Below are 21753 nucleotides of genomic sequence, written 5' to 3' on the forward strand. Positions count from 1 at the left end.
TGTTGTGTCAGTCTAAAGCAGCAACAGAATTCCAACACGAAAACTTTGGTCACTGCTAATGACAAGCAAAGACATTTTTGTCATCAAGCAATAAGGACTCAGCATTTCATCACCTTGGTTTCATCAGCCACATGCTGGGGAAATCAAGGACTTTTTGGAAATATGCCCCAAGGTGCTGAGTTCCTATTCTGATAGATTTCTGTGCTCTTAATAAATGAACTGACTCTTGTCCCTCTGTCAGGTATTTGTCTGCACACTCTTTAAGGCAGAGACTTTAGTAGCACACAGATGGCTATGGAATTCTATAGAAGACTAGGACACAGCTGTGTTGGCAGGAATGAACCAATGTAGTTGTGATTTGAGCATTGGTTAGGGCTCTGGAAAGGTGGATTTAAATCCCTTGTCAGTCATCGAAACCTTGGGAAAATCAGATGCTCTCAGCTTCAGAGAAAGGCAGGGGCAACCCTCTTCCGAACAAACCATGCCAAGAAAGTGCCATGATAGTTCACCTTAAGGTTGAAGGCTTTCATGGCTGGAATCACTGGGCTGTTGTGAGTTTTCTGGGCTGTATGGCCATGTTCTGGAAGCATTCTCTCCTGACGCTTCACCTGCATCTATGGCAGGCAACCTCAGAGGTTGTGAGGTCTGTTGGAAACTAGGAAAATGGGTTTTATAGATCTGTGGAATGTCCAGGGTGGGAGAAAGAGCTCTTGTCTATTTGAGGTAGGAAAATGAAGGAAAACTGCTATTTCTAGATGTCCTCATCAACTGCAAACTCAATCAACAATTGGACCACACAGTTTACAGAAAAACTACACACATGGATAGATACCTACATAAAAACTCCAACCATCACTCATAAAAAAGAAGCACAATTAAAGTCCCAGTGGACTGTGCAAAAAGAATCTGTGAACCACACCTCCTCTAAGGTGAACTGAACCACTTAAACTGGGCTCTACAGCTCAATGGAGACTCCACCACAGACATCAGAAGAGCTGCAAGGTCGAGAACAAGTCATGAGAGGAAAGACAAAGATCCACCCAGAGGAAAAGTGTTCTTACCATACATCAAGGGAACCACTGACTGCATAAGGAAGCTGATGAAGAAACACAACCTACAAACTATCGACAGATCTACTAAGAAAATCGAATATGTGCTACGTGGAAAACAATATAACCTTGTTGGTCAGGAACTTTGGATATGACATTTGATTAATGATTGACTTATAGATATTTATCGAGGGAAAGGATACATGTTCAGACCTTGGTGGTGGGGCTATACGTTTGTAAAATGTTCACTGTTTTGTGTTTTGTTTACACTGTAACTTGTTAATGTACATAAATAAAATAAAACTACAATAAAAAATAACAATTTGAGAACACAGAAATGCTGGAACACACTAACAACCACCTTGTCAGACTACACAGAGAAGCCACTGAAATTCATAAGCATGTGGACAATTTCAACAGAAAGGAAGAAACTGTGAAAATGAACAAAATCTGGCTACCAGTATTAGAAAATTCCAAAATGTTAACAGTAAGTAAAGAACAACACTCAAAAACAGGGGAATTCCAGACAAGAAACAATGAGGGACAACTAACACTCTCGCAACAAAGGATTCACCCAGGCAGTAAGAAGCCAGACCTTGAAAAATGCTAGGCCATTCAATGCTAATCAAGGTGGTCAATTGAAATATTCACACCAACCACAAACAGACAAGAGTTCTTTCTCCCACCCTGGACATTCCATAGATCTATAAACCCCATTTTCCTAGTTTCCAACAGACCTCAGAAGGATGCCTGCCATAGATGCAGGCGAAATGTCAGGAAAGAATGCTTTGGGAACATGGCCCGGAAAATTCACAACAACCCATCTTAAGGTTACAATACATTAGAAACAATTTGAAAGCACATAAGGGACACTTTATACAAAGCATCTCCATATATATATATACACACATTCTCTTGTTATAAGGAACTCCATTGTATCAAGAGCACAATTGCAAAACCACCATTATATGCAAGCGGCGAACATCCCTTAGATCCCAGTTGTCTCACTGTTTCAGGTTTCTAGGCTGGGCAGTAAATTCCTCCTCTCCATTTCCTGAACATAATGATGTCTCTAAGGCTTATGGAGCTCATGCTATGAAGGTAAAAGGTTGGCTGCAAAGGTCACACAACTCACCCACCTGGACTAAGGCACCAGAGTGCACACACACATCCCAGGAATCAGGCAGATGGCATGCTATTTATTGCTGCCTCCTTCTGGCTATCTCTTCCTCCAGCCGAATTGAGAAACAAGTAGGACCAGGAGATTATCGAGAGTCCATTACTCAGTGGCAAAGCTCATAGGAAAGATTCCCCATTACAAGGAAAGGTTGCACCTGACTCAGCAAAGAGTGTTGCCAGTCCAGGCTTGATTCTATGGGCTGATGGTTTGGTTTTAGCATGTAAGAGTGTCATGGATATCCTTCTATAGCCTGGGTGGGCAGCTGTAGCAGAGGCCACCCTTCTGATCTGGAGCCCACTATGGTCTGCATAGATCTGAATGAGCCGACAATGTCATGTGGTAGCAAAAAGGAGCAATGGGATTTTGGCTTGCATAAATAGAGTCTAGCATCTATTTTGGTCAGCAAGTTCAGGAGCTCTGCAGTTTAACCCACTGTGCCACTCTGTTTGTTGTTTTTGTTGAATCGTTGTTTCCGATTCTTCGTGCCCATGCCAGAGCTCCCCGTTGGCTGTCATCTCCCCCAGCTCCTTCAAGGTCAATCCAGTCACTTCAAGGATACCATCCATCCATCTTACCCTTGGTCGGCCCCTCTTCCTTTTTCCTTCCATTTTCCCCAACATCATTGTCTTCTCTAAGCTTTCCTTTCTTCTCATGATGTGGCCAAAGTACTTTATCTTTGCCTCTACTATCCTTCCCTCCAATGAGCAGTCAGGCTTTATTTCCTGAAGTTTGGACTAGTTGGATCTTCTCACTGTCCAAGGCACTCTCAGAACTTTCCTCCAGCACCATAGTTCAAAAGCATCTCTCTTCCTTCGCTCAGTCTTCCTTATGGTCAAGGTCTCACATCCGTAGGTGACTATGGGGAATACCATTGCTTTAACTATGCGGATCTTCATTGCCAGTGTGATTTCTCTACTCTTCACTATTTTATCAAGATTGGACATTGTTCTCCCTCAAGAAGTAAGTGTCTCCTGATTTCCAGGCTGCAGTCTGCATCTACAGTAATCTTTGCACCTAAAAATACAAAGTCTGTCACTGCCTCCATGTTTTCTCTCTCTGTTTGCCAGTTATCAATCATTCTTGTTGCCACAATCTTGGTTTTGATGTTTAGCTGCAACCCAGCTTTTGCACTTTCTTCTTTCATCTTAATTAGAAGGCTCCTCAGCTCCTCCTCGCTTTAGGCCCTCAAAGTGGTGTCATCTGCATATCTAAGGTTGTTAATGTTTCTTCCAGCAATTTTCACCCCAGCCTTGCATTCGTCAAGCCCTGCACATCGCAGGATGTGTTCTTCATACAAGTTGAATAGGTTGGGTGAGAGTATACAACCCTGCTGTATGCCACCCTGTTTACTTCCAGTTTATTTACTTTTTTGCTCTTTTTCTCTTCCAGAATCACCTCTAACCTGCAGATATATTTTCTCTTGTCTTCTCCAAAACAGCTTATATTTGACTAGGAACAAGTAATTTGTAAGTAAAGTTATAGTAAATAAAGGTATAGTATAAAGAAGACTAAGCTTGCATTTCTCTCTTGGAAGACCCTTTATGTTTGGAAGTGGATATGGAACTAGCTTTTGTTCAGCTTTTGCCTTGTCAACTTGATAACCCTGCTAGATCCACTACCATCTTCCAATTTTCCCCACAGTTTGTAGAAATATTTTTTAAAATCCAATCTGAAAAACTCATATTTTCATTGAAGTTAAAAACAAAAACTAATGGGGTCTAAGAAAGATTTAAGCATTTTTGATACCTAAGGCCTCTTCTACATTGCCATTTAATCCAGATTATCAAATCAGATAATACATATTATTTTCTTTGGACTGGATTATATGAGTCCACACTGCCAAATAATCCAGTTCAAATCAGATAATCTGGATTTTATACGGAAGTGGTGAAAGGGCTGAGTTTCCAAATGCAGGGATGCGGAAAACATTTGGGAATAGGAATGTAATGTAAGGAAATACCTCACATTGCAACATTCTGCAATCTATAGTATGTACATTCTTTTAGAAAATGATTTTTAAATGCTTTCTATCTTGCCTTTGCAAGTTTCACATCCATATACAAAGAGCACCAAGAATATAAGGGTTTGGTATTATCTTGTGCAAAAATTACTTTATGGCTAATTTTGCAGAATCTTTAAAAACAAAGCAAGGGAATCTCAACATGAGACAAGGACTCACCATGCATTTTTACAATGTTATGCACAGACACCAATGGGAATTTTACTAATGATGGGTGGACAAAGTAGATAGATTGATAAATGGATAGATAGATAAATATCTAATTTATGTATTAAAATATGTAAATTCAATCATATTTTATTGCTGATGACCAGGTAATTCAGAGCAGACCAAAGTATTTTACTGTAATTCAATGCCACCTCCCTCTCCCCCTAGCACACTACTCAATGTTATTTTGGCATCTAAACATTACATAAATTACAACTACATCGGTATACCTGTCTTTACCTGAAATAACTCAAATTATTGCGACCCTTTCATAACACCCAATCACTGTTATCTCAGAGCAACTTCCAGGGTTTTGGAGGGCAGGGTCTTCATGCTCTAAATGACTTTGGCTAAAACCAACTAGTTCTGTTCCGAAAGCCTCTGGGAGGGTGCTTAGATATTTCAGGTCACTCCCTGACCTAATTTACCCTAGCCCCCCCCCCCCTTTAAAATAGGGAAATTTGTCTGGGCAACAAAAATAGTCATGGAGCCACATGAAGTGGTCTACCAGACATACAATATAGAAAAGGAGTGGGATAAAGTAGGTGGTAGTCCTCAAAGTCAGTAGGGATGCCTAACTTTGATTTGGTGAGAGAATTTCCTCGTGCTGCCACTGACCTTCTATCAGCACCTTTTGCTCTAAGTCAGCAGTTCTCAACCTGTGGGTCCTCAGGTGATTTGGTCTACAACTCTCAGAAATCCCAGCCAGTTTACTCGTTTATGGAGCCCTTGGTGATGCAATGGGTTAAACCTTGTGACTTAAGCCCCATCTACATTGCCATTATATCATCGGTATAGACTAGAGCTGTGGTGGCACAAAGGCTAAACCCTTGTGCTGGCTGGACTGCGGGCCTGAAGGTTGGCAGTTTGTACTTGTGAGATGGGGTGACCTCCCATCTGTCAGCTCCAGCTTCCCATGCTGGGACATGAGAGAAGCCTCCCATAGGATGGCAAAACATCCAGGCATCCCCTGGGCAACGTCCTTGCAGATAGCCAATTCTCTCACACCAGAAGCGACTTCCAGTTTCTCAAGTCACTCCTGACATTAAAAAAACAACAACCAGCTGTTAGGATTTCTGGGAGTTGAAGGCCAAAACATCTGGGGACCCACAGGTTGAGAACCTCTGCTCTGCTCTGTTGTTGTTGTTGTTGTTGTTGTTGTTGTTATTATTATTATTATTATTATTATTATTATGCATATTTGTATCTCGGCCTTCTCACCCCAGAGGGTGACTTAGTGTGTCTTCACAACAGGCATTCAAACAATGCCAACAGAAATAATACATAATAATAGCACTTAAAACAATTCAATTAAGACATTAAATTACTAAAACAGTTGTTTAAAAATCACGTAGGTTTAAAATCATAGTCTGGGTCAGTCCATTGTCAGTCACACAAACTGGGTCTCATTCTTGATTTCTGCTTCTACTGTTCGAACGCTTGGTCCCAAAACCAGGTTTTGAGTCTCTTTCTAAAGGACAGGAGGGAGTGGCCCAATGTGATATCTTTGGGAAGAGACTTCCATGGGCGTATTCAAAGTATTTTTTTGAATATTTTGACTATTTATATTCAAATACTTATATATTTGAATATAAGTGTATTCAAAATATTAATTTATTTTGTGCACGTCTCTTCTGAGCTCAGATGCTGCATCAGCTTTGATCAATACCCTGAGTTTGGTATAACTGTCCTAGTTTTTTATTTTCTTGCCTCTGCTCAACCACTGTGCTCATTTTCTTATACTAGGATGCTGCAGTGAAGTTCATTAATTCTCATACCAGACATGCCAAGTCATGAATATAAAACTTAACTCTAACTCCCTCCCTCATATCCAGTATTGCCTACCTTCCTAGCTTTCTCCCAATGCAATGTCACTGTCACGAAAATATCATTGTAGATTTGATCAATGCGGATTTAATATGATGTGTGGGAATGAATGGAAGAATGGAAGGATGTATGTATGGAGCTAATAATTTTGGAGATAGCTATATAATATTAAGACCTTCAATGACTAACTAACTGCTTGCTGGACTGTAATTAAAAGTTGCTAATAAGAACTGAAAAGTAAATTGTGGTAAGAACTGGACAGTGATAAGATAATTTTTTACAATATTAAGAAGGAAGTCAACACAAGTCTTATTGACACCAATCAAGAAGGTCAACATCTGGCTAGGAAACTGAGATGGCGCCAGGATGGAAGACGTTTATCTTTAATTTACAACTTTGGGACTACATCAGCAGAATATTCTTATAAAAGACTCAGTCTAATAATTCTCAAATTGTGACAGACCTGAGGAGTCTGGTTCACCCGCCATGCTCTGCTCCATGGAAAGGAGAGAGACGGTGTATTCAGAGAGTGGCAGATTTGCAGTCTGGTCACTTTGGGGCTTCTTTCTCAAGGGAAGAGGAAAAGCTGTGCTTTTGAAAACTTGGATTTTGTGCAGAGTCGGGTTCTGCTATATGGAAAACAGAGATCTGTTGGCATAGGAAAAGAGAAGTTTTGAAGTTATGGAAGTTTAGGAACTGTGCATTGGCAGGCTGCAGGAAAGCATGGTCTGGCCTAACAGGTGTTTCTCCAAAGAGGGAGAAAAGGATATGGTAATATTTGGATGCATGAGGATGGATGCATGCATGTCCATGTGTGTGAATGGTGATTGAAAATGTAACTCCCCTTTGTTTGTTAGCCATGTAATTGTAAATTGAATGTAGTTGCATAGAATCCGTATGTCCAATGTCATTCTTTGTTTAAATGTTTTTCTGTAATCTGGAAATAGTAAAAAAAAAAGAACCTATACTTTAAAGTTATTGAAAGTTATTCATGACATCACAGCTCAGCACTGCCCCATATTCTCCAGCTGTCCTGATTTGGCAGAGGAATCCTAATGAATCATCTGTCACCCCACTTTTCCAGCCGCTCTTAAATGCACAAATTTCCCTGTCCTCCTTCCCCTTTTTATCCTTAGCTTAAATCGCTTGCTGCAATCTAAGTTTGAAGTATAAAAGTAGTTTTCACTCAGTTTACTCAGTAGAGGGGAGGAGAGAGGAGACAGAATATTGCCCTTCCCAATAGACTCAGGCAAAAGCTAATTGCTGCAGCCTCTCCTTGTTTTTCCATTTTCTCCTCGATTAATAACTTTCCCTCTCTCGACCACCCTTTTATATCAGCCACATGCGTCCTAGTTTTATATCTTTGCATTATTGGAATATATGGGCCCCTGAATGCTGGTGGTGGCTCAATGTTCACAGCTTCTGTAAATTCCTCTTGAGCATACTCCGAAACACAAAGACAGTACAACAATTCCAAAGGAAGATTATGGATTCTGGATTTAATCGAGAGGTTGCTGCCTGTGTTATATATTTCTTGCTGCGCGATAAATTTGTGCAAAACCCATTTTGCCTCCTTGGAGAGATACAAGCAAACACCTCTGCAATTACTATCTGTGCCGGCCACAATGCACAAACCAGTTTAAGATGAAAGACTTTGCAGTTAATGCTATTGACTTCAGCGGTGCTCAACCAGCATCAATCCAGGCCCACTGACTTGTAGATTGCGGTGCTCAGATAATAGCTGCCAACTTGTCTGGTATATAAACGAACTCTTCGGCTGTAAATATGTACAGTATAAGGGAGGATGTATTGTTAAAACCTTGGCATGTTATTTGCTCAGAGGAGAGCAGTCAGTTCCTCCAGGAGAAATGAAGAGGGCAGCCACATGTTTTATGACAGGCTCCTCCGTGTTTAAAATTGAGACAACCAGAAAGAGATCTTATAATATCATTTGCATGCACGAAACACAAAGTTTAATGCCCAATGAAAGACAAAACTCCTTTCTCCCAGTTTTTTTTTTAAATGCCACAGCAGGCAATAAAAAAACTAGACAGACCAATGTTTTAACTTTGCATCAGTGCAGCTTCACGGCAGGCTTATGTTCAAAAAGATTTGTGTGTGTGTGTGCGTGTGTGTTAGGAATGACTTGACACAGCTAAAAAAATAATAATTGACATTTCCAATCTCTGCATGACAGTCACAGAAACCTTGTGAGAAAGCTGAAAACACATGTTTCAGAAGAGAAAGCAACAATTTAGGATGCATTGATTCAGCAGCAGCTCATCTCACACACAAAAATGTACCACAGTACCCAAAGCCCCCACATTCTTACTAGACGTTAAAGTTAAGGAGTATTGCCCCTGGTTCTCAGATTGCCTCCCTTTCTTCCTTCCTGCACTTTTGCTGTCTTTGCTCATCCTTGGCCATTCCTCCATCCCTGTCTTGCCCATTTAATGTACACTGCAGGGCCCCCCAGGGTTCAGGAATGCACCAGTTATTTTTTACCCTGTGTTTGCTTCTTGCGCTGCAAAGTTTAATACAAATAACTAGCCATGGAGTCAGACTGATAAACAGATGGAGGAGGAAGATGAGAGAAGGTTGACAAATGGAAGGATGAGAAGAGAGAAGGAGAAAGAAGGATGAGGGATCACTATATGAAGCAAATGAGAGGGTTCAGGAAGCAAATACAAGTTCCAATTAAGAAAAAGCACAAAATTCAAGTTCGGCTTGCAAAACAGTCCAGTAGAAACCCTTTAGCTGTTTCAATTTAGCAAATCTCCCAGTTATTGTTCTATTATCTCACTTTTTTAGTTGCTCTTTTGTTGGGTTTCATCCAAGTCTCTTGTGTTATCAAGTCTCCAGACCTCATTGAGTAGCTAGACTAGAAATAGGATTAGAGTGAGGGATTCTTCCTATCATGAAAATATCACTGCAGATTTAATAAATGTGAATTTAATATGATGTGTGGGAATGAATGGAAGGATGTATGGATGGAGTCAATAATTTTGAAAACACCAGTAAAATATTAAGGCCTACAATGACTAAACCTGCTTGCTGGGCTGTAATTAAAAGTTGCTAATAAGAACTGAAAAGTAAACTGTGATAAGAACAGGGCAGTGATAAGATAAATGTTTACAATATTAGCAAGGTAGTTTCATCCTAGTCTCTTGTGTTATCAAGTCTCCACACCTCAATGAGTAGCTAGACTAGAAATAGGATTAGAGTGAGGGATTCTTCCTATCATGAAAATATCACTGCAGATTTGATAAATGTGAATTTAATATGATGTGTGGGAATGAATGGAAGGATGTATGGATGGAGTCAATAATTTTGAAAACACCAGTAAAATATTAAGGCCTACAATGACTAAACCTGCTTGCTGGGCTGTAATTAAAAGTTGCTAATAAGAACTGAAAAGTAAACTGTGATAAGAACAGGGCAGTGATAAGATAAATGTTTACAATGTTAGCAAGATAGTTTCATCCAAGTCTCTTGTGTTATCAAGTCTCCAGACCTCACTGAGTAGCTAGACTAGAAATAGACTAGTAGCTAGACTAGTAGCTAGACTAGAAATAGGATTAGAGTGAGGGATTCTTCAGTAATGTATTAAGGCCTACAATGACTAAACCAGCTTGATGGACTGTAATTAAAAGTTGCTAATAAGAACTGAAAAGTAAACTGTGATAAGAATAAGGCAGTGATAAGATAAATGTTTACAATGTTAACAAGGTGGTCAACATAAGATCAACACCAATTAAGAAGAATCAACATCTGGCCAGGAAGCTGAGATGGATCCAGGATGGAAGACGTCTATCATTAATTTACAACTTTGGGACTACATCAGCAGAATATTCCTATAAAAGACACAATCTAATAATGCTCAAATTGTGACAGACCTGAGGAGTCTGGTTCACCTGCCATGTTCTGCTCCATGGGAAGGAGAGAGATGGTGTATTCGGAGAGTGGCAGATTTGCAAGGGAGCAGTCAAGTCACTTTGGAGCTTCTTTCTCAAGGGAAGAGGAAGAAGTGCGCTTTTGGAGTCTTAGATTTTGTGCAGCGAATCAGGTTCTGCTATATGGAAAAAAGAGATCTGGTCCTTGGCATTATTCTTAGGGAAGGAGAAGTTTTGAAGTTATGGAAGTTTTGGAACTGTGCGTTGGCAGGCTGCAGGAAAGCAGGGTCTGCCCTAAGCTGGTGCTTCTCCAAGGAGGGAGAAAAAGATCTGGTAATATTTGGATGCATGAGCATGAATGCACATACATGTGTGTGAATGCTGAGTGAAAATGTAACTCCCCTTTGTTTGTTTGTTTGCCATGTAATCGTAAATCCATTGTAGTTGCATCAAATCTGTATGTCTGTTTGTCTAATCTTATTCTTTGTGTAAAAGTTCTGTAAAAGTTCTAATATACCCTCTCACACTGGAAATGGCAATAAAAAGAACCTATGCTTTAAAGTTATTGAAAAAGTTATTCATGACACCCCCCCCCCCCCCCCACACACACACACATTCCTCTGCATGCTTATCCCAGAAGGGGCCTTTGTCTTTACTCCTCCTGCTTGCCACTATCTCCTCCCCCTTTGAAGACATAGCAATGGAATCTCTCTGAGGTATGAGGTAACTTCCTATTTAAAAGGTATTTTTATTGCCCTGGGTGTGGCCATGTGGTCATCCTCCATTGTTGTTCTCTCTGCCTTTTCTCCCTTCTAGTGAGGACGCATTTTGCCTCTTGCCAGGCAAAATGCAACTGCATGGATATTTTTGACTTTTTACCCCATTTACTTCTTACAAGATGAGATTTAATAAGCTAGTTAGCTCCAATACCTTTTCTATCTAGAATGGATTTCTTGTTACTTCAATAAATATTTTGAACCCCAAGTTGTGATTCTGCAATCCTGTGCCATCCTGTTGAAAGGAAGCTTATCTTGGCTTTACCACACGTAAGTTTCTGGTGGTTATGAAGTTGGCTTTTAGCACTCTGCTGTATTTATGGTGGAATCACCCCAACTGAGGGTTATTTTTAGCCTAACAGTTCAGATTCCCAACACCCTTAAAATGTCCAAGTTTCCCTCTCCTGTCCCACTTTGTTCCCAACTTATGTCAATTACCACAAACTGAATTCAAATCTCAAAAGTATCTAGCACTCAGTCAATAGTGTGGAAAGGAAATTTCATCCGTCCCAGTAGTCACAGGCAAAATCAAACTGCTGCAGCTCTCCTAGCTTCTCTGTTTTCCCGCATTAATAACTCTTGCCACCGATTTGGCTTGACCATGTGTGGTCTAGTTTTTATTTGTGAAATGCTGAAGGTATACACGTTGTACCAAATCCCCTGTCCCAATACTCTCTGGTGGTGTCCCTGGTGCTGCAATGGGTTAACCCTTGTGCCAGCAGGACTGCTGACTAGTTGGCAGTTTGAATCTGGGAAGAGTGGGTGAGCTCCCTCTGCCAGCTCCAGCTCCCCATGCAAGGGACATGACAGAAGCTTCCCACAAGAATGGTAAAACATCAAACATCCGGGCATCCCCTGGGTAACATCCTTGCAGACGGCCAATTCTCTCACACCAGAAGCAACTTGCAGTTTCTCAAGTCACTCCTGATACAAAAAAAATACTATCTTGGTTCTAGGAAAGCAGTTCAGAGCAAAGTTCTCTGGAAGACACTACAATAATTTTGATTTCATACTTCTGAGCAGCCTATCCGGGTGTCCCCTGGGCAACGTCCTTGCAGACGGCCAATTCTCTCACACCAGAAGCGACCTGCAGTTTCTCAAGTCACTCCTGACACGGAAAAAAATTACTATCTGGTCTATCTGGTTCTAGGATAAGCAGTTCAGAGCAAAGTTCTTTGGAAGACACTACAATAATTTTGATTTCTTACTTCTGAGCAGCCTATCCTGGCGTCCCCTGAGCAATGTCCTTGCATACGGCCAATTCTCTCACACCAGGAGCAACTTGCAATTTCTGAAGTCGCTCCTGACACCAAAAAAATACTCTCTGGTTCTAGGTATAAGCAGTCAGCAAAGTGCTCTGGAAGACACTACAATAATTTTGGTTTCTTCCTCCGGAGCAGGCTCATTGTTAACCTCTTGCTTATCGAAGTCAGCACCGGCAGACCCGGCCAATGCCTAATTTGTCGAAAGCAAGTATCTCCTACTTGTGTGGAAGGTGTGTGCTCTCCCTTCCTTCCCTATCACTCCTCTGGAAGTTCCCTTCTTAACCCTGATGGGAAACAGTTACAGATGTAAAGTATTAGTTCTAATGATAGGAGAGGGAAAAAGCCAATCTGGACTCTTGCAGAGTTATTTCTGGGGCAGAACGGGTTACGTTGCCCCCCTTTTCTCTTCCTAACTAGCCAAAACATGACAAAGGGAGGAAGTAACGGGGTGAAAGGCCTACTCCATTTGTTCGTCTCTGTCTTCATTATAGCTCTCTTCGGCACAGTACAATATGATGCTCAGAAGTATGTTCCTATGAATCCAGTGAGTAGAGGTACTTAGTAAGTGCTTGTTAAGACTGAACCTTAATTTTTTTTAAAGTAATGGAGTGGTGAAACTGACTAGCCCAGACTCAGTCTTTCATGTCCAATCAATTTTAGTTGGAAAAGGGAATGGTCTCAACCCTAACTATGCCCAAAAGTCCTGGAAAAGATTATGTAATGTGTTTGTGCAAAGACATACCTATCCCTTTCTGTTGTTCCAAACTAATTGGTTTGTGGAGATGCAGTATACTCAGCAGATATACTGAACCATTGGATACCTGGGGCAATCTCATCAAAATACTCAAGAATGCATTCTGGATGTATCGACTGGAGAACATATTTTCCTGGGATACTACTGAAGGGCTACGGAAATCTTTAAAAGCAATTTGACCAAAGACCATACATACACAAATTAAAACTTCATTCTGAAGGCAGTAAGAAGAGTGTAAGAAGAGTTCTCTGAGGGTTTAAATTAATCTATATGGTTAGCATGTTTTTAAAAGAGGAGCTCCCTGGTGAAATACGTCTGTTTGTCATAGCACTTGATTATCCCCAATGATGTATCTTGCATTGAGTGTGCTTTGTCATGTATTTAATCATGAGAGGGTAAACACAGGCCGAGGCACATACCTCTGAGGAAATCATGTTTTAGGAGGAAGAATATACTTATCATCGGGAACACACATTCCATTTAAGGTCTAGTTGGATACACAAACATTATTGCTGGTTCAAATCCCCAGGTTCTGAAGCCCAATAAGGGGCCAGAAACAGATTCAGGAGACTCTTTGGGGAAGGAACATGCTAAATACACAAATTAGCTTCAATTGAGTTTGTAATGTGAGTGTGAAACTTATAACAGGCTAGGATAGAAAAAGGTCGGATTAAAGAAAGATCCTAGTGAAGATGGAAGAAAAAGCAAATCACCGAACTTAACCTGGCCATATGAATTCAAGGACCCCTCAGGTTGCAATGAAGAGAAAGGTTGGCAAAAGTTTGCTTTTGCTGGATGGTGCTGCTTGTGTTATATCCAGGGGCCCAGTCACACTGCACAACCATAGCACAATGATTGCACTTTAATGGCTATAGTTTTGTCTTATGGAATCCTGGAGTTGCATAAACTCCAAATATCCCAACTTGGTTGCTGTGAGTTATCTGGGCTGTATGGCTATATTCCAAAAATATCCTGACATTTCACTCACATTTATGACAGGCATTCTCAAAAAGCAGGGGAATTCCAGACAAGAATCAATCAGGGCCAGCAAACACCTCCCAACAAAAGAATCCCCCAGGCAGCAACTAGTCAGACTTTGAAGCTTCAAGCCCATTAAATGCTAATCAAGGTGGCCCCAGAGGATGCCTGCCATAGATGTGGGTGAAATGTTAGGAGAGAATGCTTCTGGAACATGGTCATACAGCCCAGAAAACTCACAGCAACCCAGTGATTCTGGCCATGAAAGCCTTTGACAACATAATATCTCAACTTGGCTGGGACACTCTCAGTTGGTCATGTGCCTTCTCACTTTTTCATCTGTATTTAAAATGCCAGAGTTTCCTTCTGTCCTCCCACTTTGTCACATTTTTCTTAGATTTCTTCCATTGTGGAAATTGCGTTCAAACTGCAAAAGCAGTTTACATTCAGGGTTGTTGTAGGTTTTTCAGGCTGTATGGCTATGTTCTAGAAGCATTCTCTCCTGACGTTTTGTCTGCATCTGTGGCAGGCATCCTCAGAGGTTGAGAGGTCTCTGAGGATGCCTCTGAAGATGCCTGCCACAGATGCAGGTGAAACGTCAGGAGAGAATGCTTCTAGAACATGACCATAGAACCCGAAAAACCTACAACAACCCAGTGATTCTGGCCATGAAAGCCTTCGATAATACAGTTTACATTCAGTTAACTCAACGGGGGGAAAAGAGAAAATTTGGCATTTCTTAGTAGGTTCAAAAGCAAACTGTTGCAGCTCCTCCTAGCTTTTGTATTCTTCCTTAGTAACTTAGTAACTTTTTCCAATTTGACCACACTCTGATGGGATCATGGGGTCTAGTTTACATCTGTGAATTCTTGGAGAGTATAGAATTAGCGATTTAGGGAGAAGCATTTATAATTCCCAGCTAGAGCGCTCCAGTGCCTCCCCAAACTACAAAATCTAAGGACCCACAGTACACAACAATGGTAGTTAAAATAGAATGATAGAAACAATAATTGAGTGTTGTGAATAGACCCCATGAATGTTGCACTAGAAAAAGCCCTGTTCTGCCACCTTGTGTATTAACAACATTTTCCCTCTTCTTCTGAATAATTTTTCAAAAATATATTTTTAATTTTTTTTTACTCCTAGTGAAGGGGAAAGACAAGATAATGCTTTAAGTTCTTACCCAGCCACCACTTTGGCTTTAGAGAGTTAGGTAGGCATTGCACACAAACCTTCAACATTGTTATGGCTAGAAATTGGCTCTAATCCCTTGAATCCCCCTCAAGATAAACAAATAAACAAGATAAACAGGAGCCATGGTGGTGCAATGGGTTAATCCAGTGATTCTCAACCTGTGGGTTAGCAGGTGATTTGGCCTACAACCCCCAGAAATCTCAGCTAGTTGACCAGCTGTTAGGATTTCTGGGAGTTGAAGGCCAAAACATCTGGGGACCCACAGGTTGAGAACCACTGGGTTAAACCATTGTGCTGGCTGAGCTGCTGACCTGAAGGTTGGCAGTTTAAATCCGTGAGATGGGGTGAGTTCCCATCTGTCAGCTTCAGCATCCCATGAGGGGACATAAGAAAAGCCTCCCACGGGTGTCCCCTGGGCAACGTCTCTGCAGATGGCCAATTATCTCACACCAGAAGCGACTTACAGTTTCTCAAGTCGCTTCTGACACAATAAGAAAAAGAAACCAACCAGTGTCCAAGAAAGTTCTGAGAGTCATGTTATGCGAATGTATCATACTGCTGCATTATATAATCTGTACAGGACTGTAGAGAAACTCTACATTTGAAAATACATACCAGAGCCCTGTATCATGATATCCTACATTCTGCATTTTTAAATGTATCAAGCAGAAATCTAGCTGCTTGAGAAAATGGTAAAAATTGAGCACAATCACATGTGTTGTTGTATATTGCATAATTTATATTGGAAATAGAGAGGGAGTTAAGGGAGGCTTTGTTTCTTGTAAGGTTTTTTTTAAAATCCCATTGTGTGTTTTAACAAAGCGATTGCACAAATTGGTTTGTTGTGAGTTTTCTGGGCTGCATGGTCATGTTCCAGAAGCATTCTCTCCTGACATTTCACCTGCATCTATGACAGGCATCCTCAGAGGTTGTGAGATCACAAACTCTGAGGATGCCTGCCATAGATGCAGTTTTTTTTTTGTCATGTCAGGAGCAACTTGAGAAACTGCACGTCGCTTCTGGTGTGAAAGAATTGGCTGCCTGCAAGGACATTGCCCAGGGGACAGCTGGATGCAGGTGAAACATCAGGAGAGAATGCTTCTGGAACATAGCCATACAGCTTGGAACACTCACAACAAACCAGTGGTTCCGGCCATGAAAGCCTTTGACAATAGATTGCACAAATGTTGCAGAGAAAACAACACTTCACAGGAGCCACAAGGTCATGGCAGCATCTAGCAACCTTGTGTCTCCTCTTTCCTTTTGCCCCCAATCATGTGGCATAAGACAAAGAAATGGCACAACACAACCACATTCCAGGTTTCCTCACTGCAGCATCACTGGATCAGAGACCTCCACGTTGACACAGGGTGGCATAGTAGCAAAAACAACCTCAGGCAAGGTGCCAGAAGCAAGGCTGACATTCTGTAATTATAATTTAATCAGCAATTCCCAATGTGTTTGGGAATTACTATCTTCCTCTTGACAGGTTTGGAATTATAACCTCTCTTAATATGGTGCGTTAGAAGGAGATGCGATTCTGTGTCACAGAAATGCTCCTGACGAAGGCGCCGAAACACACGGGGAATTACTTAATTAAATTACAACTGCACCTTGTTGGCCATATCTCTTGCAACGCTCTGGTTTTCAGCAGGAACTGGGCATCTCCCGTAACCTTTAGTTCCACTTTCCCCGACATGGTGCCCATATATTTCCATCTGAAAGAAGCTTTGATGCCAGAGGTTCCAACATGCAAGGGACAATAGTAAGATTTCGAGGGAAATGGAACAGAATAGAAGAAAGACATAAATAACAGAGAGGGGAGGAATCAAGTGTACAGTCCTTTGTTCAAGAAATATACAGTTGAGAGATAAGCAATATTGGCCCCCTTGGGGGAAAGAGAATGGGAATCGCCAACACTTGGGGATCTGCCAGGAAGAAATTATGTGAGAAAGTGCAACCAAAGAAGAAAATGTCATTGATTTCAAGAGTTGGCAGACATTCCAAGCAGAGATTTCGCTCGAGGAAACACTCCACCCTCCCGCAAAACAACGAAGAATCAAATTGGTCATGCCTGTTTCTTGCTTTCTGTCTAGACGCAACAGACAGTTACCCGACAAGAAACACCACCAGGAGAGGTCATTCTTACCCCTGTGTCTTAAAGAAGGAGAATCCCATGCCTTAAAAACTTAGTGGTTTGGACGCAGTGGCCTTAGAGTTCTTCCCAGGACTTTGGAGCAGCAAGGCGTTGAAAGGCTTGCAGACTCAAACTCTCAGCGCTGGCCTCTCCGGAGCTTTGGCAAAGTGAATTCGTACGATGTAGGCTTCCCTTGTATTCCCGAAAAGGAAGTCTGTTTGATGCCGAAGCTGGGCTAAGCCACATCCCGATGTCTCTAGCAGTTTGCCTGGACCTAGGCTGGCTAAGACAGACCACAAATCTGGAATAACTGGAAATGGGGGAGACCAATCTCATGTTCTACAGAGCTTCTCATCTCAGCGTCAACCAAGGAAATAATAATAAAAAAGGGAAGCCCAAAAGTTGAATACAGTCAGCTGCCGAAAATTGCACCCCCAAACATGAGCAAAAATAATGGGAGGAAAAAGCCCATCCCTAAAACAATAGGATAAAAATCCCTTGTGGAAGTATCATTCCTGGTTCCGTGCATTTGCAAGATGAAAGGTCCAGTTGGCCCAAGGAGAAGAAGGATGCCGTTTTCGAATGTCGTCGCAGAGGTCAGGGGTCAGGAGGGCCGTGTTCGCAGTCAACCCTTTTGAGCCCTGTGTCTTTTCAGTTATGTGTTAAATATCAGGTTTGACTGGAAGTGTCTGAGATGGCGTGTGAAGATAAATGGCTGTAGAAACAAATGCATATTTTTTGTTTTGTTTTGTTTTCTTCTATTCCCTCACAGTGATGGGGTTCTCAATATTTTTTTTTCATTTCTCGCTCTCTTCCTCTTTTCCAGAAAGTAGAGATACATCTTCTTTTTCTTCTTCTCTCTCTTTATCGCTCTCTTCCCCCCTCTCTTGGATTCTTTCCCTTTCACTTGTTTCCTTGCCTTGGTCTGCTCCATTTCCTGGCTGTCCTAAATCCTAAACAACAGAGTCACAAAGGCAGATGACAGCAAGCCCAAGAAGAGGGGAGATGCCATGCTCGCTGCTGCCATGTTTCCCAGGGAACCTGGTCCTGTGAGGGGGAAAACACAAACGTCTGGTTTGTTGCAGCTCTCATTTTCTTTGGAACTGGAATTCTAACTATCTACACAGAATTGGGAAACTGTCAGAGCTTTATACCATTTTAACTTCCAGGGCTCCATTTGGTGGAATAATGAAATATGTTGGAAGGAATTAAGCTTAAATACCCTAAAGGCACTCAATCCCATCTGCATGATCCCAGCCACACCAGACCCTATGCTGCTTTGGTTCTGCCCATAACCTGTACTATTTATTTATTTACAACATTTATATCCTGCCTTTCTCACCCTGAAGGGGACTCAGAGCATCTTACAAGTTATTTGTGCATACAATATATGACATTATTAGCACAACACAATATTAGTATTATATATTACTATATTGTCCTATACACTATACTGCAATGCTATTAGTAATATTACATGTAATATAAAATATATAATTATTATCTTATTATATTGTATTAGTAGTAGTATTATATTGTATTGCAATATTATGATCAATATTATATGTACATGCAATATATTATCATTATTAGCACAGCACAATATTAGTATTATATATTACTATATTGTCCTATATACTATACTGCAATATTATTAGTCATATTACATGTAATAAAAATATATAATTATTATCTTATATTGTATTATTAGTAGTATTATATTGTATTACAATATTATGATCAGTATTATATGTACATACAATATATTATAATTATTAGCATAGAACAATATTAGTATTATATATTATTAGTAGCCGTCCCCTGCCACTCGCTGCTGTGGCCCAGTCTGTGTATATGTGTTTTGTGTGTGTATATGTGTGTGCATATATTTGTGAATATGTGTATAATGTTTTGCACATGTGTTGGCTTTTTAAGTCTCTTCTGCTGCATTTTTTTAGTGTTTTTATAAGTGATTGTCACTCATCGGCCTGATCAGTGTATTGTGTCCAAATTTTGTGTCAATTTGTCCAGTGGTTTTTGAGTTATGTTAATCCCACAAATGAACATTACATTTTTATTTATATAGATATTGTACTATACACTATACAGCAATATTATTAGTAATATTACATGTAATATAAAACATAAAATTATTATCTTATTATATTGTATTATTATTAGTATTATATTGTATTACAACATTATGATCAATGTTATATGTATATACAATATATTATAATTATTAGCATAGCACAATATTAGTATTATATATTACTATATTGTACTATACCATTATACTGCAATACTCTTGATTCTCTGTTGTTCCTAAAGACTTATCTCCTAAATCACTTTATTCTCTACTTATGGTACTTATTGCTGCAATACAATGCATTTCATGATGTCATAATATCAAGAGACACTCTGATCTGTACTTTAGTATCCACTATAAGGTTGGGGAACACAGGTTGTGAAATGGTGACCGGAGCAACAATGCTTTATTGACTTCTTACCAGCAAGATATGTAAGAACGGTATCCTCCTCTTGGAAGTGTTATGCTTTGAGGGACACAAATGAGTCATCAAGTGCACTTGTTGCCATATTTTTCAGAAGGGGTTCCAGTCTTAAAAAACCGATGGTCCCCCCCAAAAAACCTGGCCAAGGCTAAGCCACACAACTGAATAGTTACCAAAACTGGGGAGCAGAGAAGGAAGAGAAAGAGAGACTCACTGATAAGCCGTAAGCTAACATTGAAGGAGCCCAAGTTGTTCGAAGCCAGGCAGGTGTAGTTCCCGTAATGCCGATGTGTGACGTTAGGGAAAAGCAGTATGGAGCGGGTCCGCTCATTCTGGATCTGCAGTCCGTCCAAGCCTCCAACTAGTCTGCAAGGAAGAAGGGATGAAAGGAGAGCATGGTGAGGATATGGTGAAAGCATTGTGCTCCAAAAGGATTGGAGGCAATTGAAATGAGCAGATTCTAACTGAGACTTTGGGATTCTAAAATCCTCCGAATCCAGGGAGACATTTGGATGCGGCTGGCTTCGCAACCAACCTCTCAATCCCTAGAAAGCAACAAATATCAGAGGAGGAATTCTTGCTGATGCACTCAAAAGGCTCCCTGGCATTTCGCACACCTCTCCGTGCCACTTTCCCCCAGCTCCATGGCTGTTTATCTCTGTTCGGGCCTGTCAGACAGGTGATTCATCTTCTGTCGTGGCACTATCCCCAAAGCGGCAGTAGATCCAGAGACCCAGCTTACTAGCATCCCCCCACTCTCTAACAGCATTGTGTGTGTGTGTATGAGTAAGCAGGCATGCCATTCCTAAGGGGGATGCTTCATCATTATTAAATGTGACAGCACACACCATGTTCCCCATACATACCTCCCTATCATCGTAAAGCGCTCATCTAACCTTTCCTGTCCCCACACTCCAGCTTTAAACCTATGGGACTCACCTAGCCTGGTTGGCGTTAGATTATGCCATGTAACCTATGACTCAGCAAGCTGAACCCAAGCCTGCTTAGCTGGATATTTTTGTCTTTGAGGCTCTTCACAGCCTCCAGTGTCTGCAGTACTGAGCAGGCAGTAAAACCTATAACTCTGCTTTGTCAGAGTAGTGTTAGCAGCCCGCAGAATGTCTCAGCCCCTTTTGTTCTCAAGATAAAAACTCAAAAATACACATGAGTCTGTTGCTTTAAGTAGAAACAAAAATATAGTTCTATTCACTGTAAATCAAAAACACAAAGCGAAACAGAAGAATTGTTCTCACCAATATACAACAAACAATATCTCTGGTGAGTCTTCTTCTTTACACGACAATATGCAAGCATATAGCAAAATAATACAGCCTCTCTACTTAGTTATCAGTAAAATGTCCTTATCTATATAAATAAAAATGTAATGTTCGTTTGTGGGATTAACAGAACTCAAAAACCACTGGGGCAATTGACACCAAAGTTGGCCACAAGACACCTACTAGCCCAAGGAGTGACTATCACTCAAAAAAATTGATTTTGTCATTTGGGAGTTGTAGTCGCTGAAAGTTATAGTTTTCTTACAGTCAAAGAGGATTCTGAACACCACCAATTATGGAATTGAACCAAACATGGCACACAGGGCTCCCCTGACCAACAGAGAACAGTAGAAGGGTTTGGTGGGCATTGACCTTGAGTTTGGAAGTTGTAGCTCACCTACATCCAGAGAGCACTGTGGATTCAAACAATGATGGATCTGGACCAAACTTGGCACTAATATTCCATATGCCCAAATATGAACACAGATGGAGTTTGAGGAAAATAGACCTTGACATTTGGGAGTTGTAGTTACTGGGATTTATAGTTCACCTACAATCAAAGCGCATGCTGAACCCCACCAAAGACAGAATTGGGGCAAACACAGAACCCCCTTACTTAGGGCCATCCAGTCCAACTTCCTTCACCAGGGCAAGAAAACGTATTCAAAGCCCTCCTGACAAAG

The 21753-nt window shown here is 40.9% G+C and overlaps 1 protein-coding gene across 1 annotated transcript in view; it reads right to left on the reverse strand.

Annotated features, from left to right (window-relative positions):
* Positions 1-16973: 16973 nt before the first annotated feature.
* The window catches only part of LOC137095410 (igLON family member 5-like), a 283394-nt gene continuing 278614 nt past the window's right edge, over positions 16974-21753 (reverse strand). Inside the window, exons 7-8 of the mRNA XM_067462043.1 lie at positions 20008-20159; positions 16974-18327 (exon numbers count right to left, since the gene is read on the reverse strand). Coding sequence (XP_067318144.1) covers positions 18227-18327; positions 20008-20159 — 253 coding nt within the window. The 3' untranslated portion in view covers positions 16974-18226. The remainder of the gene's footprint in view (positions 18328-20007; positions 20160-21753) is intronic.

The sequence above is a fragment of the Anolis sagrei genome, chromosome Y (genome assembly GCF_037176765.1).
Source record: "Anolis sagrei isolate rAnoSag1 chromosome Y, rAnoSag1.mat, whole genome shotgun sequence".
Classification (NCBI taxonomy): domain Eukaryota; kingdom Metazoa; phylum Chordata; class Lepidosauria; order Squamata; family Dactyloidae; genus Anolis; species Anolis sagrei.